Genomic DNA, 16,568 nt, shown 5'->3' with positions numbered 1-16,568 from the left:
CATTGTCGGTCTCTTATTCATCAGAGTTTAAGTTTACCGCCTCTGGGTAGTCTCCTACACCATTCTTCATCAATTCATACCATGGCAACACCACCAGGTGAGCCAAACGGCATCGAAGAGCAGCTCTCAAACACCGACCATGTTCCGCACCTCAATGGCCACACCGAGCTGAATCAAGACGAAGCTTCCGAAGCTCAATCTTCAGAGACACCACAGCACCATACACCAGACCCTTCATCTCCGGAAGACCTAGAGGAGCTGCATGCTTTCGACTGGGACGGTTTTGAGTCTCGGTATGAGGCGGCCCTCTTAAAAGCAGGCGAGGAGGAGGCAGATATCCTAAAGGAGGCAGAATCCTTATCTAAGGTACGCGGGCCGCAAAAGGTATTCAAAAGAGCTTCATGTTGACCCATCAACAGTACTTCCAAGCCTGGGCTGCCGCGGCATCCTCTCACGATGATGCTAGAGCCGTGAAGCGTTTGCAGACTAGACAGCGCTTTGTCAACCTGTCCGAGGAGAAGCTTTCACAGAAACAGAAACATTGTCCGTGCCCAATATACGCCCCGAAAGTACCCCCTAGCTAATTTTTTGTCAGACGTCGAAGTTGTCCGGGCATTCGAGAGTGCCCTGGCGCTGCTCAAGTCGAGCTGAAGTTCGCTCCGCCAGCAAGAGTGTCTTGTTGGCTTTCTGCTCTTGAAATGGTTTTCTAACGAAACAGACTCACCCATAACATTAGAGGCGTTCAAAAACATGGCTTTCCTTGCCCATTTTCTATTTACGTGTTGATAGGCACTACTGTCTCGTCTGCTTGCAAAGTGGGGCACGTGATGCTTTCCCTGAACCTCTGTCCCTCTCGGCTTTCTCTCCTGGCTGGCTCCTCGTACGCAACCATGAAATGTGTGCGTGGGTGAAAGGATGCCACATCATGATACGCACCCGAGTCAAGCATTCAAAGTGCCAAATATTTCACCTGTATGATCCTGTATCTTTTCCCTTTTCTCCTGACAGATTGGCTAACTTTCAAAAAGGATGCGTTAGCTGCTTTCCACGATGCTCACTTTTCCAGCAACGCAGTGCGCAGCTTCCGGCAGGAGTTTGTTTCGCCAGACCTTCCAGCTACTAGTTTGAATGACGGCTCTGGAGGATACTGGGAAGAAGAGGACGACTTGGGCTACTATGAAGATGGGGTGAAACGGACATTGACAGACGAGCAAATCGAGATTTTTCGCCATTCTGAGCTTCGAGAGCTTGAACGCGCCAAGGAAAAGGCATCGAAGAAACCACAGTCGGTAATTTCGTCTGAAGAGCATGATACACGCAGTTTTCAGCATGCTTCGGGTGCCACGAGCAAGCCAGGAGACGAAAGAAAGGGTAAGAAGAGACGAAACAAACAAGCCAAACGGGAGCCAAAGCCAGATCTGCGGAAACGGACATGGGACGTTGTGGAAGCTGGTCTGGACTCTCTCGATTACGATTAACGAAACATGATGGCGTTTATGGATATCCATACTTTACAAGGTGAGAACGCTTTTTTCTCTTTTTGTTCTGGACTTTGTTGAACGGTGTATGATGAAAACCTTTGTATCGTCATCCTTAGTCAGATTGGCGTTAAGGGCTTAGGAACCATGGCTGCTGCTGATGGTGAGGCTTGAGGATGCTAAGAGGACGAGACATTAATCTTCTCTCTGATGCCGCAGAAATAACTGTTCCCTTATTGTTGCATTTGGCGAGGGGAAATCTGGCTAACATGTTGCTTGAGCTAGGTTTTGTCTGCTTTTTGGGCTGGCTGGAAATGGGATGGGTTGGTTTCATTGGCGGCACAATTCCATGCTTGCGCCATGAATTTAATGGATAAAGATGGCTTCTTGACTGCTTCTGGATGTATTTTTTGCAAGATTTAATTTATTGCTGGAATAAATGCCTGGTGAATTCTTGTACATTTTTCAGCCAAACCGCGGTCCTAATAATATTGCCAGTGACTTGGTGCTGTTCGGCCTCCGCTGGTAGCCTCTCTACCTAAGGCACCTACAACACGCTTTAGCCTTTTCCCCTCTAGCCTGGTTCGGCCTGCTTCTCATCCCACCAACCACCAAAACCACCCACCCGCTAATCCTGATTTTGCCCGCTTCTCGAGACCCCGAGCATACTAACCCAGAGCCAAACACAACACGGTGCCCTTCGGCTGAACCACCGCCTCGCCATCCGGCCACTGCTCCTCGCCTGCCTATCGTCATCTTCTCGTGCCATTGCACTCTTCATCGGTCCATTCCTTTTCATCGCGTCGCGCAGCCTACGCCCCCCCCCTCGCCCAAGATGGCGCGCGTCTACGCAGATGTCAACTCCAACATGCCCCGCAGCTACTGGGACTACGACAGCGTCAACATCAGTATGTTGCACCATCTTCCGCTCCCATGCCGACGTAACTCAGGCCTTGTGCTAACTCAGTATACCAGGTTGGGGCGTCTTGGAGAACTACGAAGTTGTTCGCAAGATTGGTACGCGACCTTCACCCTTCCCGACGCATCGGCTCGCCAGGGAGAATGAAAAATATGCACAAAATAAACCCCGCGCGAACTCGACCGGCGCGCAAACCATCCAAATGAACACAGCTTTGTTAACCTATGTATTTTCCTTCTTCTAGGTCGTGGAAAGTACTCGGAAGTTTTTGAGGGTATCAACATCGTCAACTACCAGAAATGCGTCATCAAGGTCTTGAAGCCTGTTAAGAAGAAGAAGATTAAGCGAGAGATCAAGATTCTCCAGAACCTTGCCGGCGGACCCAATGTCGTTGCACTCCTCGATGTTGTCCGCGACTCGCAGGTAAGCTCCCATTGGCGTCGCTTTTGCCTGTCTATCGCTGCATGTTGCCTTCCAGAGCTGACCAACCCGCCATAATCACTAGAGCAAAACGCCGTCGCTCATCTTCGAATATGTCAACAACACCGACTTCCGCAACTTGTACCCTAAGTTCAACGATTTAGATGTCCGCTACTACATTTTCGAGCTCCTCAAAGCCCTGGATTTCTGCCACAGCAAGGGTATCATGCACCGCGATGTCAAGCCACACAATGTCATGATTGATCACGAGAAGCGCACGGTACGCTCCCTCTAGATACGCTTCCTAGACTGTCGCTTCCTATTTTGCTAACTCCGATTGTAAGCTTCGTCTCATCGACTGGGGTCTAGCCGAGTTCTACCACCCCACTACCGAGTACAACGTCCGAGTCGCCTCTCGCTATTTTAAGGGTCCTGAACTACTCGTTGACTTCCAGGAATACGACTACAGTCTTGACATGTGGAGCCTTGGAGCCATGTTTGCGTCCATGATCTTCCGAAAAGAGCCCTTTTTCCATGGCCAGAGCAATACCGATCAACTTGTCAAGATTACCAAAGTTCTTGGCACTGACGAGCTCTTCGAGTACCTCGATAAGTACGAGATTGAGCTCGACCCTCAATACGACGACATCCTTGGCCGCTTCCAGAAGAAGCCCTGGCACAGCTTTGTCACGTCGGAGAACCAGCGCTTTGTCTCTAATGAGGCCATCAACTTCCTCGACAAGTTGCTCCGCTACGATCACCAAGAACGCCTCACTGCCAAGGAGGCGCAGGGCCACGCCTACTTTGACCCCGTTCGCGATCCTGAGGTCTTCAAGCAGAATCTCGCTAACTCAAGCGTTGACGGATCCTATAAGACCTCTTGAGCGACACGCGCTCTATAACCCTCTTTGGGTATTCTATGCGTTTGCCAGAGCGCATGCTGCCCACTAGGAAGGAGTATGCCATCAAGATTAACACATCCAGCTCTTTTCCAGACAATAGGCTAAGGCAAATGACTTCGTCTATAATCCGCGATACCCCTCTTATTCTTTCACTCCACAGAATTTCACAGATTCTCCTCATGCAACCCCCGCGGACAAGCATGGAACGATAAGGCCAGACAACCATTATTTGGAGTGTCCGTGGCGCAGTTTGAGCTTTGAACTTTACAAGAACATGTAGGATGGAGCAGAAAGACAAGAAAACTCCTCTGTCCACTGCCTCGGCGATGCATTATCGCAAAGCGGTCGTCGAGGAACTCTCTGTCCGTCTGCTTTCTGCAATGGAGTTGTTTTCTTCACTCTTATTTACTCTTCTTGGGCTTGCTTTCCGGCGTTGATCGGGGAATTGTGGCCCAGCTTACGATCTTATACTGCACATCGAACATGGCGGAAAGTGCGTATATAACAGGATAAGGGGAACCAGGGTTGGATGACTTGGGCTCGCCCCTTTGCTTTCTTTTCATTACAGTATGGAGAGAAGTCGTTTTGTTCCTTTTGCTTAGTGCTTTTTTTTGTTTCTCGTGTTCCTGGTCCATCTTGTACTCCTCTTTCCGGTACAAGTTCTGTTCCTCTCGTTTTATGGTTATGATTTTTATGAAAGCGAAATCTCTAATAAAAATAAAAAACATTTATATAGACTCACTCAAAAGCTGATCAATGGCTCAGCATTAAACTTGCTTTACTTAATTGTTGATTTCAGTAGATATAGGCTATCATTGATGTAAAGAATGGCCCCAAGATTTCAAAATGTATGCAATCCAAAAAAAGACAACTCTCTTGTCCTCCCGAGTTTCATGCCTTGCAAAAAAGATGCTAATGATGCGGTCAGGCATTGTGAGCCTTCGCTTATAAACAGGTAAAGCAAAAGTCCCTCCCACAAGTATATCCATCAACACCACATGTGCCTTTCGCCTCTGACGAGCCGGTTGCGCTTGGGGTCACACTTGCAGATTTGCGCCTGCGTTCCTTTGCTTCCTGGCGCTCCTTGCTAGACCTCGACTTGTCTCGCGAGAGCGACGGCAAAGAGCCCAGGCTTAAGCGTGTTAAGGAGGAGGTCGAGGCATGTGATTTAGATTTCTGGCGCGAGGAGCTACCAAAGGATGACGCAGCGCTAGGCTTTCTCGACGATGAGGAAGAAGAAGGCGTTGGCGCGGCACTGTGCGTGGACTTGGCCGCGGAGGCGGTAGGTTTCCGCTTAAGGAGACTTTCTATGTCATCCTCCCCGCCGGTAAGAGACAACAGAGACCGTCGTGAGGATGAGGAGCCTTTCCTAACACGGCCAGATTTGGAGTCGGGAGCTGGTGTCTGCGACGAGCTCGATGACGGCAGCCTCGATCGCTCTCCTGTGCTGTTGGGCGATGGTTCCTTTGATGTTGCCATTTGCGTGGGTGTCTTCGAGGTCAACGTAGACGAGGATTGCCTGCCCGAGCTCCGCTGTGACTTGCTTTGCTGTGGAAGCGGACGCCGCGCTGGTGGCGATACTGACGCGCTCTCAGGCGGAAGTGGCTGAGATTCTTCCTCCCTATCGATGTCAAGTTCATCGGGCTTTGGTCGAGCAAATACTGCGTTTGGGAGTTCTTTTTGGGCTTCGGGTGGCCCCTGTGCGGTCTGCTTCTTGGCACTCTTCTCTCTTGCAGTATTCTGCTCGAGAGCCTTCACTGTTGGCTCCACAGGTTGATCATACCCCATTTCTACCTCTTCGCTCATCAGCGGAATATCCGCGGGCAGATCTTCAAAGGTATCCATACTTTCATACATGGGCACTTCATCGACAAAAGGTGGCTTGTCGGTCGATCTTGACGAAGCCGGAACGTTACTGGTAAAGGGGTCGGCGTCATTCATCTGTGTGTCCTCCGTTGCCAGCCCATATTCACTGACCGGGCTGGAGGCGGTTTCTTCGGCCTCCGACATTACGTCAAGGCTGTCCAGTATATGTTCAGCTCCCAGGAGATTTTGGTCTTGGAACAGAGGAACCGCTGGTATAGGATCTCTCGCTGGGGGTCGATTTGATCGCTCACAAGACGTTTGTTCACTTCGGATATCAATACCGCTATCATCGCCATCTCCGCCGCTAGGGATAGATGATCCCGTTGTGTCATCTGACTCTGTCGCCTTACAGGGCGGTTCTTGCACAGCCGCTGTGTCCGTGATGGAATTTAGCACCGCGTCTGTGTCGATGTCGGGGCTCGGGCTGGGTGCCTTGCTCGCATGGTGTTCTGCCTCTTCACTAGCAGTAATGTGCTTGGAACTCTCGGGGCAATTTTGCATTGCCACATTGGCCGTTTCCTTGGGGCGCACGGCTGCTGGACCTAGCTGTAGCTTCTTCTTTTTGCCTAGTGAAACCCGCTTCATGGAAGCAAGCAACGTCGGGGCTTCATCATCAGAAAGAGCATAAACTGTATCCATGTAGTTTTCTCCCAGGAAGCTATGCACTCGAATTTCTGGCTTCTTAAAGGAAAAAGCAGGGTCCTTGATAGAGAAGGCTGCGGATGCCTCATGATCTGACAGCGCTTCATCGTCTTCTTCGAAGTGCACCACACTGTTGACATGGTTCTTGATAGTTTGACGCATTATTTGAGTTGATTGTGGCTTTTTCGGCGTAGTTCGAATCGGTAAACTTGTGACTGTATCCTGGGAATCGGGAATCGTAGACGGCATCGCCTTGTTTGATTCTCCCATGTCATCTTTTTCGGCGGCAGCGGCGGCAGCAGTAGCAGCAGCCAATTCCTCTGCTTCTTGTTTCTCTTTCCTGGCCTTGTCAGCCTCTTCCTTTTCCTTAGCTGCCGCCTCGGCCTCTTCTTTTTCCTTCCTTTTCCTTTCTCGTCGCGCTTGCACGGATAATGCTCGCAGATGCATTTTGATTTTATAGCTGGTGCGCCGCTCTGCAGAGACTTTGTCCCACGATACTTGCTCGCCAAAATTGGCCGGTTTTCGTTCACGTCCCGACCGCCTCCGGCCTTCGGCGGCAACGTCTGTATCGTCGCCGTTTTCCTTAGCTATGGAGCGACGAACAGCCCTATCAATGAGCTCCTGTTGTATCTTTTGCAGCATCATTTCGCCCTGGTCAGTATCCTTTTCCGCCTCAGCCGCTCCATCGGACTCGGTTGCGGAATTCTCTCCCTTTTGTGACGGTTTGGTGCTATTGTTGTTTCTTTTCTTCGATGTTGCCTTTGATGCCAGCTGCAATGCTTCTGCTAGCTCGCCCCAGAGAGTATCGTCGTCATCATCGCAGAATTCGCTAGTCGGGGGTTTCAGATCAACAACTCTGGCGCTGTTCTTTTCCTCCTCGCCTTCGCCGTCATGAGCACCCCTGTCGGTAGAGATGCCCAATTCCTCAGCTGATTTTGGGGGGCGGCCTAATCGCCTGCCGTTCTTAGAAAACCGAGGCTGCGCCAGCCGCCGCCGTCGTTTGCGACCTAGAGCATCGAAATAATACTCCGTAACTGGCTCATAGCTTCCCGTACTCTCCTCCTCTTGGGCGAAATGGTAGGTTCCTTCCTCGTTTTTTGCCTCCACGAACATCTCTAGCGCAGGATCTATGTGACATGTTGGTGGGGATGGTTGCATCGCGTGAGGTGGCCAGGCCGTTGAGTTATATGTAAAGTTATCCGGCGCCGTCCAGGGGCCTGCAGTCACTGGAGGACCATTGGGCGTTGAGTACTGGCCAGTAAATCCAGCCCATTGCGATGGATAGGCTCCCGAGCCTTGAAACGGGTTCCCATACCAGCTCTGCGCGTAGCCCGGGGGCATACCGCCGTCAGCGAAATTTGGTACATAGCCAGGAGGGGCAGTTCCAAGGTGGGCAGTCCCGGTGGCATAGGGACCGTGAGGTTCATTCAATCCAGCTTGATAGTCGGCCGTCTCGGTATCTTCCTGCTTGGGTTCGCATTGCCGCATATCCAGGTGGTATGGCAGGTGATCGTTGTGCGCTAGGCTGTCAAGCTGCGTTCCGACCGCCGGGCCGGCTGCACTGCCATCTCCTGTATATGTTCTACCAAGAACTGGGTCGATGGTCTCATCAGCTCGAGCGGTTTTCCCGTCGTACTTGTTGAATATCTGGGCAACGGTGGAACGGAAGCGGGGGTCGGCAAACGCTCGCTCTAAGTAAAGCTGGTATGCCTTGTCGTCTTCTCCCCCTGGCGGTTGTGTATTTGGCGGCAGTATATGGGGTTGCGTAACGGCGCTTGATTCTCGCGCAAGGGGCGGGGAGGCTGTTCGCCGCCTCTTTGGCATGGGCTCGTTGTCCATCGCCATTCATCCATCGGCAGGTCGGAAGGCTCAACTGGAGCTATGTGCTGCGTCGAATTCCACTGTCGAGAGTGGCAGTGTGCGACATTTCTGTATTTCGGGTGATATATAATGGAGTAAGTCGCGAAGAGGCGTCTTGTTTCGTAAAAAAGAGCAGGATTGCTGTGTAGATGTCGTTGTTTTGGCAATGTAAATAAACTTGCTAGAGCGATGAGTTGACCTTGAGGCCCACCGCGTTCTGGGCTGGCGGTGGATACGCGTAGAGTGCCAGCAGTTATGCCCACTGGTCAAACCGCGTCGAAACGCATTCTACGCTGCACGCTGGCTGCCCAGCGCACTGGCTCGCATAGACCCTTCTAAATGTGGTTTGTTAAATTATGTGTCAATATAAGATCTTTGGAGTAAACTCAACACAGACATACACAACAGGTATTGCTGCATTGCTGCTTGAAATACTTATCCATACCTCCAGCAAGTACCTTATCTCCAAGCCCCAACTCGCCCCCACTTACTTAGCCTACTGTAGGCGCCTCAGTAGTTAGAAGTTAGAGCTGCCGTCAACCAGGCTCGTGACAACGTCACTTCGACACATTTACATTTTCTCAGCTCCGTATTGAAACCACACCATCTGCGCCTCATGCCTGCATCATGGGCGCAGCCTCATAAATCCAACTATGTTTTGTCAAAAATGTCGCCAGCCTCTCAAGCTGGACGGCACCCTCCAAGACCTCAACCCCGCCGCCTATGATCTTTTGGTTTGTATGTCACTGCCTCACCCGTCAACCAAACACCTAGCATCGGTCAACGAAATACTGACCGTCCCATCTTCAGCTTCGGCGCCGCCACAGCCACCAAAGCAAGCGGTTGTCCAGTTTCCTGCAAAGTCACAAATAAAGGAGCGAGACACAGCCCGAAAATCACTCTACGAGACAGCATCGCAAAGCGCAAACAGCGAGCCGACTTTCAAACGCCACCATGGCAGTAACCCACGAGACCCGGCCATGTCCTTCATATACTTATCCGAGTCACAGCTCGGTCATCATCACGACCGCACGCAGTCACCGAAATCACAGTCCTCGCCCCGCGCATCCGTTCAGTCTTCGCCGTCCAAGACGCCACGATCATCGTCGCACCAGACTGATGCTACAAGCCCACCGGGCGAGTATGAAATGGGCCGCGTAAACCGCCTCTTTGAGATCCTTACCGCGCGCTCCGATATTGACTACCCCATATGTATCGAGTGCACCGATATGCTCGTCGACGGCCTGCAGCGGAAGCTCGATACGGCGGCCCGAACACGCGACGCCTACGCCGCCCAGCTCAAGGAGATGCGCGCGGCGCAGCCCAGCGAGGCCGACAAGCGGGCCGCCCGTGAACGGCGGCGCAAGGCCGATGGCGAGCGTGAGGCAGCCATGCGAGAGCTCAAGCGCCTCGAGGCCGAGAAGGACGCCCTCGACGAGGAAATTCTAGCGCTCGAGGACGAGTCGCGCCAGCTCGACAAGGAGGAGGCCGCCTTCTGGGACGAACGCAACGCATTTGCGGCCAAGATGGCCGACTTCCAGGCGGAGCGCGACAGCGTCAACACGAAATACAGCAACGACTCACAACTGCTGCAGAAGCTGCAGCGTACTAACGTCTACAATGACACCTTTTGCATCAGCCATGACGGCAGCTTCGCCACCATCAACAGCCTCCGCCTCGGCCGCCTCTCCAGCAAGCCCGTCGACTGGCCCGAGATCAACGCCGCCTGGGGCCACGCGCTGCTCCTCCTCGTTACCGTCGCCGACAAGCTCGAGTTCCGCTTCCAGGGCTATGAGCCGCAGCCTATGGGCAGCACCTCCAAGATTGTCCGCCTCGACGCCGCCAGCCCCGCCGCCAGCCGCGTCGGCGGCCACGACGCCCGCGCATCTTCCAGCTCGCGCCCGCCCCCCGCGCCCAAGCGAAACGTCCTCGAGCTCTACAGCTCCGGCGGCGACCTGCCCCTCGGCCTGCGCCTGCTCCACCGCTCCTTCGACAACGCCATGGTCGCCTTCCTCGAGCTCGTCCGCCAGCTCGGCGAGCACATCCACCGCACCACCCGCGGCTCCGAGCGGCCCCTCAGCCTGCCGTACCGCATCGACGGCGACAAGATTGACGACGTCAGCATCCGCCTGGGCATCGCCCAGGACGACGGCTGGACAAAGGCGTGCAAGCTGACCCTGACGTGCTGCAAGTTCCTGCTTGCGCACGCCAGCAACGTGAGCGCGGTGACGCGCGATGCAGACTCATGATAAGGGCACATGGAATTCACGGTGGAGCGTGTTTTTTAGGGTCTAGAAATGGCGCAAAATTTAGGGAATATAGAAAACACAGGATGGAGTTTGGCAAAGGCATTATGAGGTTTCAGGTGCCGTACATGGCGCAATCATTGCAATCTATTAAGTTTCAAAAACTTTGCCATCCAGAAATGGCAGTCAGACTTATTCGATCCGTGAAAATATCAACTCGCATTGTTGGAAGTCAGAGTCTAGATACATCTAATAATATAGTCCCTTCCACCACAACAATGGCAGCCGTAGTGCAACTATACATGACAACTGCAGACCTGGTAAGCCTCGATATACTATTTTTTTTTATTCTTAAGCCAAATAAAACGACCTTATCCAGAATGGACGGAGAAGAAAATTTGCAAGACGAGAAAACTTTTCTTTTCTTCACCTCTTTTTCACCACCCACCACTCATATTGCTCATTCGCTTCCCAAAGCATACTCGAAAACAACTAGTGTAAGAGTCAAAGGTGCCAAACCAAGCCAAAAAAGAAAGACAACCAAATACAACAATAGAATATAAACAATGTAAACAAAAACAATGCTTGAAAAAAATGCATATTCTGTGTGATTCGTCCACACCAATACAGAAGTATCGCCAGAGATGCGAGGCCCTGGAGAAGCAACTACTTCTTGCCCAGAATCGTAGCCTCCAGCTTGTCCTTCTCACCACTGTGCTCACACATGTCGCGGAAGATACTGCCTTCCTTATCCCAGAGCTCCCTGGGGCTACCGTACTCGGCAACGGTACCTTCGCTGAGAACGAGAATCTTGTCAAAGTCGGCAATGGTGCTCAGGCGATGCGCAATAACAAGCAGGGTACTGTTGTCGAACTCTTCACGAATACTACGCTGGATAAGCGCGTCCGTGGCCATGTCGACAGCCGAGGTAGCTTCGTCCAGGACCATGATCTTAGGGCGCGCGACAATAGCGCGAGCGATACAAAGTAGCTGGCGCTGGCCCTGTGACAGGTTGCCACCGGACTCGGAGATGCCGCTGTTGAGGTCTCGGAAGATGTTGGTGTTTTGCGGCGCGACGGTGGAGTTGGAGGACGACGCAGGTTCGTTGGCAGGAGTCACGGGCTGCGAGTCAACAAGATGGACGCGCTGGAGACATTCGCGCAGCTCCTCATCAGTGTACCTTTCGAAAGGATCAAGATTCGAGCGGACGGTTCCGGAAAACAGGACAGGGTCTTGAGGGATAATAGCGAGACGGGAGCGCAGACTATGAAGATCAATCTTGGAAATGTCACGGCCATCTATGATGATAGAGCCGGAGCGCGCTTCCAAGAACCGGAAGAGGGCAAGCGTCATGGAAGATTTGCCCGCTCCTGTACGGCCAATGACACCGACGCGTTCGTTGTTCTTGACGGCGAAAGAAACTCCTTTGAGAACGGCAGGCAAATCATCTGCGTAACCCACCACGACATCCTTCATCTCAACAGTGCCAGACGTAGGCCAGGCAGCAGGGGGCTCTACACCATCCTGCTTTTCCATCTTCAGTTCAGAGTACTCAACGACACGTTCAGCAGCATTCATGTCAAGCTCAAGACCTGCGTAAGCACGGATGGCAAACAGAATCGTGTTGGCGAAATCAAGCGCAAAAGACATGGCGAAACCGGCCATGGCAGCGTTCGTCTTGGTAAGAATGATGACAATGCCAACGCAGGTGGTGAAGACGGTACCAATGGCAGCCATTCTGATGCCCATCCAGCGGTTGAAAATCCAAAAATGAACCTTGTTGGTGTTCCAAGTGTCGAGGTGGTAGTGCATACGCTTGATGTAATCCTTGTTCTTCTGGAAGGCGCGGAGTGTGGAAACACCAGCGAGCGTAGTGTTGAAAAGCTCAAAAACGGGTGACTTCGAGTTACTTTCGAGACGCTTCATAGGTCGAGCACCATCCATGTACTTCTTGCCGATAAAACCAGCACCGATAATGAGCAACAAGGCGAGAGGCAGAACAAGGGGGGTGACCAGGGTTGATGCGGCACAGACAGCAATAATAGCGAGGCATCGGCCAATGAAGAAGCTGATACTGAAGCTCAGGCGAGTGTCAATGACATCAAAGTCGGCAGTCATGCGATTAAGCACTCGACCAACCGGGACAGTGTCGAGCCATCTCAGGGGCGTGCGAACAACGGTGAAGAGAATCTGCTCGAAGAGCTTCTGACTGGCCTTGAGACTCATTGTAAACGCCCACAGCATGCGCATGGACCCAATAATACCACTAGCTAGAGCGATAGCAGCATACACACCAAGGTAAAAGCCCAGGTGGAGATCGCTGTCGTCGACGGGTGCGGCAGAAGCATGGAGGCTCCCATGTTGGAGCGAGAACATGCTAGCAGTGCCGTGTGAGGAAAAGGTATTGATAGACAAGGTCGAGTTATCAGCAGGTGAGTCAACGGTCTTTCCAGTCCAAATCTGTAGCCACCAGTTGCGGCCAACATTACCAGCTTCATAGGCAATGTAGAAGCAACCGCAGGCAATCCAGAAAGGAAGACCACCACTGGCGTTGATGTAGGTGGCATATACGTGGCGTTTGACCGAACCCTTTTCGATTTTTTCGTCTTCAACAAATTTCTTGGCAGACTTGGAAGGGACTTTCTGCAGTTCATTTTCGGCGTCAGAGCCTTCCTCGGAATTGACCATCGTCTCAGCATTTGCGGCTTCGTCAGCCTGGATCTCGGCCTCGGTTTGAGTGTGGCTGCGGATTTTATAGAGAGTACCGTCCTCAGCCAGATCACTGGTTAGACCAGAGTGAAGGACAGTGCCCTCACCAAGCTCAACCAGATACTTGGTCTTGGACTCGACCAAGGCAACGTGATGGGTGACAAGAATACGGGTACGACCTTGGCAGATGGGCCCGGAAATACACTTCTCAAAGATTTGTCGGCCAACGTGTGCGTCGACAGCACTGAAGATATCATCCAGGAGCAATAGTTCAGCACGCGAGTAGACGGAACGAGCCAGCGTGACGCGCCATTTCTGGCCACCACTGAGGTTAATGCCGTTGGCACCAAGCTCAGTCTGGTCACCATCTTCGAGGATGTCAAGGTCCTTGCGCAGAGCGCATACTTCAATAACGTTGTTGTAGCGCTCCTCGTCGTATGGCAGACCAAAGATGATGTTGTCACGGAGGGTGGCGTTTTCAAGCCAGGGGCTTTGGCTCACGTACGCGATGGTGCCGGGAAGAATCCAGTTGCCTTTGTGTGCCTTGCTGTCGTTGCGCTCAGCAGGAGGGAGCGATGGTGGCATGATAACTCTTCCAGCAAGAAGATCAACTTCACCAATGAGAGACGAGAGCAACAGACTCTTGCCAGTGCCGGTTTTTCCGGAAATGACGGAAAGCTCGCCCTGTGGGAAAGAAAGGTTCAGGTCACGAAGGACGAAACGTTCATCCTCAGGAACCTCGTCGTCAACAGGCCAGGCAACAGATGCATTGTCGAAGGCAGCATCATGACCACGTGTGATGATGTCGGTCATCTCAGGACCCTCGAGGTACTTTCCAAGGCGGCGAACTGAAATCAGCGTGTCGAGACCGTAACCGATGAACTCGGGGAGAACAGAGAGACTCATTTCCAAGCTCTTGAAAATACCAATAGCGACGAAAGCGGTAGAGGGCTTGAGAGATCCATTCTGAATAGCATAGACAGCGAGCGAAACCACAGCGAGAAGGATAGGGCTAACTATCCAGCAAGTGAAGAGAATGAGATCGATGGCAAAGATGTATCGAATAGTGCCGAGCTCCTTTCCACGCTTTGCCATAATACGAGCTGACCACTCCTTCTCAAGAGCGGAGAACTTGATCTGCCGAATGCCAAGAAGAGCTTCGTTGATCATGGCGAGCTTCTCGTCACGAATCTTCATGAGCTTGTCCTCCTGCTTGAGATAGATCTTGGAGGCGTACATATTGATTGGCAGGACAATGGCCCAGGCGATGACACCAGCCAAGTATGGCTGGTAACCAATGAGCTGAATGAGGAAGACGGAGTAAAGGATTAGCTTCGAAATGGCGTTGATGATGATGAAGTGCATCGCAAGGAAGTCAGCAATACGTCTCGAATCAACACCGACAAGGTTGACAATAGCCTGTCGCGAGCGAAGAACCGTTTCGTCAGCCTTATCATCCTTTTCTTCCTTTTTATCCTTATCATCTTTCTTGTTGTCGTTATCGTCCTTCTTGGTTTCTCCGTCGGTGTCGCGGTTTTTCTCGGCAGTCTTGACATTTTTGCGTCGAAGAGATTTTTCAAAGACGAGAGCCGAAAGCTGGGCAGACATGGGGATACCCATGCCGACAATGGCATACCAGTTGAGATAGCCGTCAAGCCACTGCTCAGTGATGCCACAGAGTCCGAGGCCAACAACGTGAAGCCAGAAGTCACCGAATCTCATTTCATCGCGAGGCGTGTTTTCGAGCTTTTGGATGAGTCTAAGAAGAATGATGTAGGGAATCATGCCAACAGCGACACGGAAGAGGGTGCCGGTCCACTGAATAGCGAAGCGCCAGCCGTAGAGGCGAATGAGATTTTTCAGTAAACCAGCACCAAACTTGAAGCTTTCCCACGCTTCAACAAGGCTCTTGGACCTAGCGTAGCTAGGCGGGCGGGGAACGTCAGTCTGCTTCAAGTCACCCTTTTTGCCTCCCAGATCAAGGGTCTTACGACCCCAGCCCCAGGTAAATCTATTGAGGGCATTGACGCTAAAGTTGCGGTCGACGGGTTCATCGTTGTAAAAGACGTCGGGGCGGCGGGGGATGAGAGCAGAGGAAATAGCGAGAAGACCGGCAGAGGCAAGAGTACAGATGCGCAGAATGAGAGTAATATCACGCTGGAGGGACTGGTATTGGCCGACATGGTTGGTCTCGGCGGTTGCGACAATGATGTTGACGAGGGAGCCGAGGAAAATGCCGAGACCAAGATCGTAGACCTTGATGAAGTTGTGGTGAGCAGCCAAGCATACGGCTTGGAGCAAAATGAGAATCTAGCAACGCGACAAGTGTGTGTGTTAGAAATCGGGCGAACGAGAATGCCGAGTTCCAGGAGAAACGGATGTAGGCTCAGATGGAATGGTAGACTCACCCAAGCACCAGTGGTGAGCCAGGTAGAGAGGAACAAGCCTTCCTGGGTCGCGTTGGCGGTATTTAAGACGGAGAGAGCAATTGACAATGCAGCAGTGGCTGCAGCGAAAAAAGTCACAGCGAACTTGCTGGCCTTGTTGGAAAAGGCAGCAATGGACTCGGGGGTAGCGACACCATCCTGATCCTCATAGAAATTGTCCTTGGGAGCTCGGGATCGGATCTGCGAGATGATTGCAGACAGGGCAGGAACGGTGGTGAGGCCTGCTACAGCAAGCCCAGCAACCGAAGCCTTCAAGAGCTGGTCGTGATCCATGATGCGAGAGTGCAGGACAAGAAACAAGCCGCCTCGGAGGGCCGGAGATGGCTTCTCGAGGACGAAGCAGCAAGAGAATTGGGCGCTGGCCAGCCGCTCGTCCTTTTCTCAGCGTCGGTCGGGTTACGTGCAAGGCCGAAGGTAACGGCGGCGGGTCCGAGCTGCCTACTGATAAGCGTTTGCCGTGGAGGACAAACGGACAAACGGCGATGCTGTCGGTGGTATGTTGGCGAGGCAGCAATCGAGAGCAGCCCAGGACGAAGCACACCCAGGTGATACGAATGGATGGGGGAAAAAAAGGGAAAACAAGAAACAAGAAACAAGATGAAAAGAACCCGGAGGATAAACGTCTGGGGTCGTAGGCAGGGGAGCGAACAGGTAGTCTTATGACGTGCACCGCCAGCCTGTAGGTACGGTAGAGTCGGGACCCGCTAGGCGTTGACAAAGAGGTACCTAGACGCTACTAATAGACGAGGCAAGATAGAGGTACCTCGTAATAATAATTACGGCGGACGGGAAAGTACCTACCGCAGAGACGGGCCGGTTGAACGAGCCAGGCCAGTCATCCATGACCAGTCATCCATGATAGACAGAAGAATAAAAAGAGCAAAAAGAGAGCTACCAGCTGATCAGGAAAGTACCGATTCGCAGGTGATTGCGTGCACGGAATACCTACATACATACATACATACACGCATGCGGCTGGCGGCCGGCAGGGCCTGGCGTGGCGGCGAGTTAGTCACTAGAGTGGAGTTTGGCGGGGGGCAGGCACCAGCCAGGCCAACCAGGCTGGCGACTGTTTGTTC

The 16,568-nt window shown here is 52.4% G+C and overlaps 5 protein-coding genes across 5 annotated transcripts; 3 read left to right on the top strand and 2 right to left on the bottom strand.

The window, feature by feature from the left end:
* Positions 1 to 81: 81 nt before the first annotated feature.
* ISF_03301 (hypothetical protein) lies at positions 82 to 651 on the top strand (the record flags this gene model as incomplete). The annotated part of the gene is made up of 3 exons (XM_018846907.1): positions 82 to 366; positions 420 to 543; positions 596 to 651. The coding sequence occupies 3 exons, from the start codon at positions 82 to 84 to the stop codon at positions 649 to 651; spliced, it is 465 nt and encodes a 154-aa protein (XP_018705796.1).
* A 1,662-nt stretch (positions 652 to 2,313) lies between these two features.
* On the top strand, positions 2,314 to 3,701 carry ISF_03300 (Casein kinase II, alpha chain (CK II alpha subunit); the record flags this gene model as incomplete). Its single annotated transcript, XM_018846906.1, has 5 exons — positions 2,314 to 2,386; positions 2,454 to 2,495; positions 2,642 to 2,820; positions 2,903 to 3,097; positions 3,162 to 3,701. The coding sequence occupies 5 exons, from the start codon at positions 2,314 to 2,316 to the stop codon at positions 3,699 to 3,701; spliced, it is 1,029 nt and encodes a 342-aa protein (XP_018705795.1).
* Positions 3,702 to 5,088: 1,387 nt separating this feature from the next.
* ISF_03299 (hypothetical protein) lies at positions 5,089 to 8,051 on the bottom strand (the record flags this gene model as incomplete). Its single annotated transcript, XM_018846905.1, has 2 exons — positions 5,089 to 5,307; positions 5,382 to 8,051. The coding sequence occupies 2 exons, from the start codon at positions 8,049 to 8,051 to the stop codon at positions 5,089 to 5,091; spliced, it is 2,889 nt and encodes a 962-aa protein (XP_018705794.1).
* A 1,016-nt stretch (positions 8,052 to 9,067) lies between these two features.
* Positions 9,068 to 10,336, top strand: ISF_03298 (Autophagy-related protein 6; the record flags this gene model as incomplete). Its single annotated transcript, XM_018846904.1, has 1 exon — positions 9,068 to 10,336. The coding sequence occupies one exon, from the start codon at positions 9,068 to 9,070 to the stop codon at positions 10,334 to 10,336; it is 1,269 nt and encodes a 422-aa protein (XP_018705793.1).
* Positions 10,337 to 10,999: 663 nt separating this feature from the next.
* On the bottom strand, positions 11,000 to 15,762 carry ISF_03297 (ABC transporter, transmembrane domain, type 1; the record flags this gene model as incomplete). The annotated part of the gene is made up of 2 exons (XM_018846903.1): positions 11,000 to 15,352; positions 15,451 to 15,762. 2 exons carry the CDS (start codon positions 15,760 to 15,762, stop codon positions 11,000 to 11,002), a joined length of 4,665 nt encoding a protein of 1,554 aa, XP_018705792.1.
* Between the last annotated feature and the right edge of the window lie 806 nt (positions 15,763 to 16,568).

Source organism: Cordyceps fumosorosea, assembly GCF_001636725.1.
Source record: "Cordyceps fumosorosea ARSEF 2679 chromosome Unknown scaffold_6, whole genome shotgun sequence".
In the NCBI taxonomy this organism is placed as follows: domain Eukaryota; kingdom Fungi; phylum Ascomycota; class Sordariomycetes; order Hypocreales; family Cordycipitaceae; genus Cordyceps; species Cordyceps fumosorosea.
The sequence above is the reverse complement of the archived record's forward strand: the minus strand, read 5'-3'. Positions and strand labels throughout refer to the sequence as shown.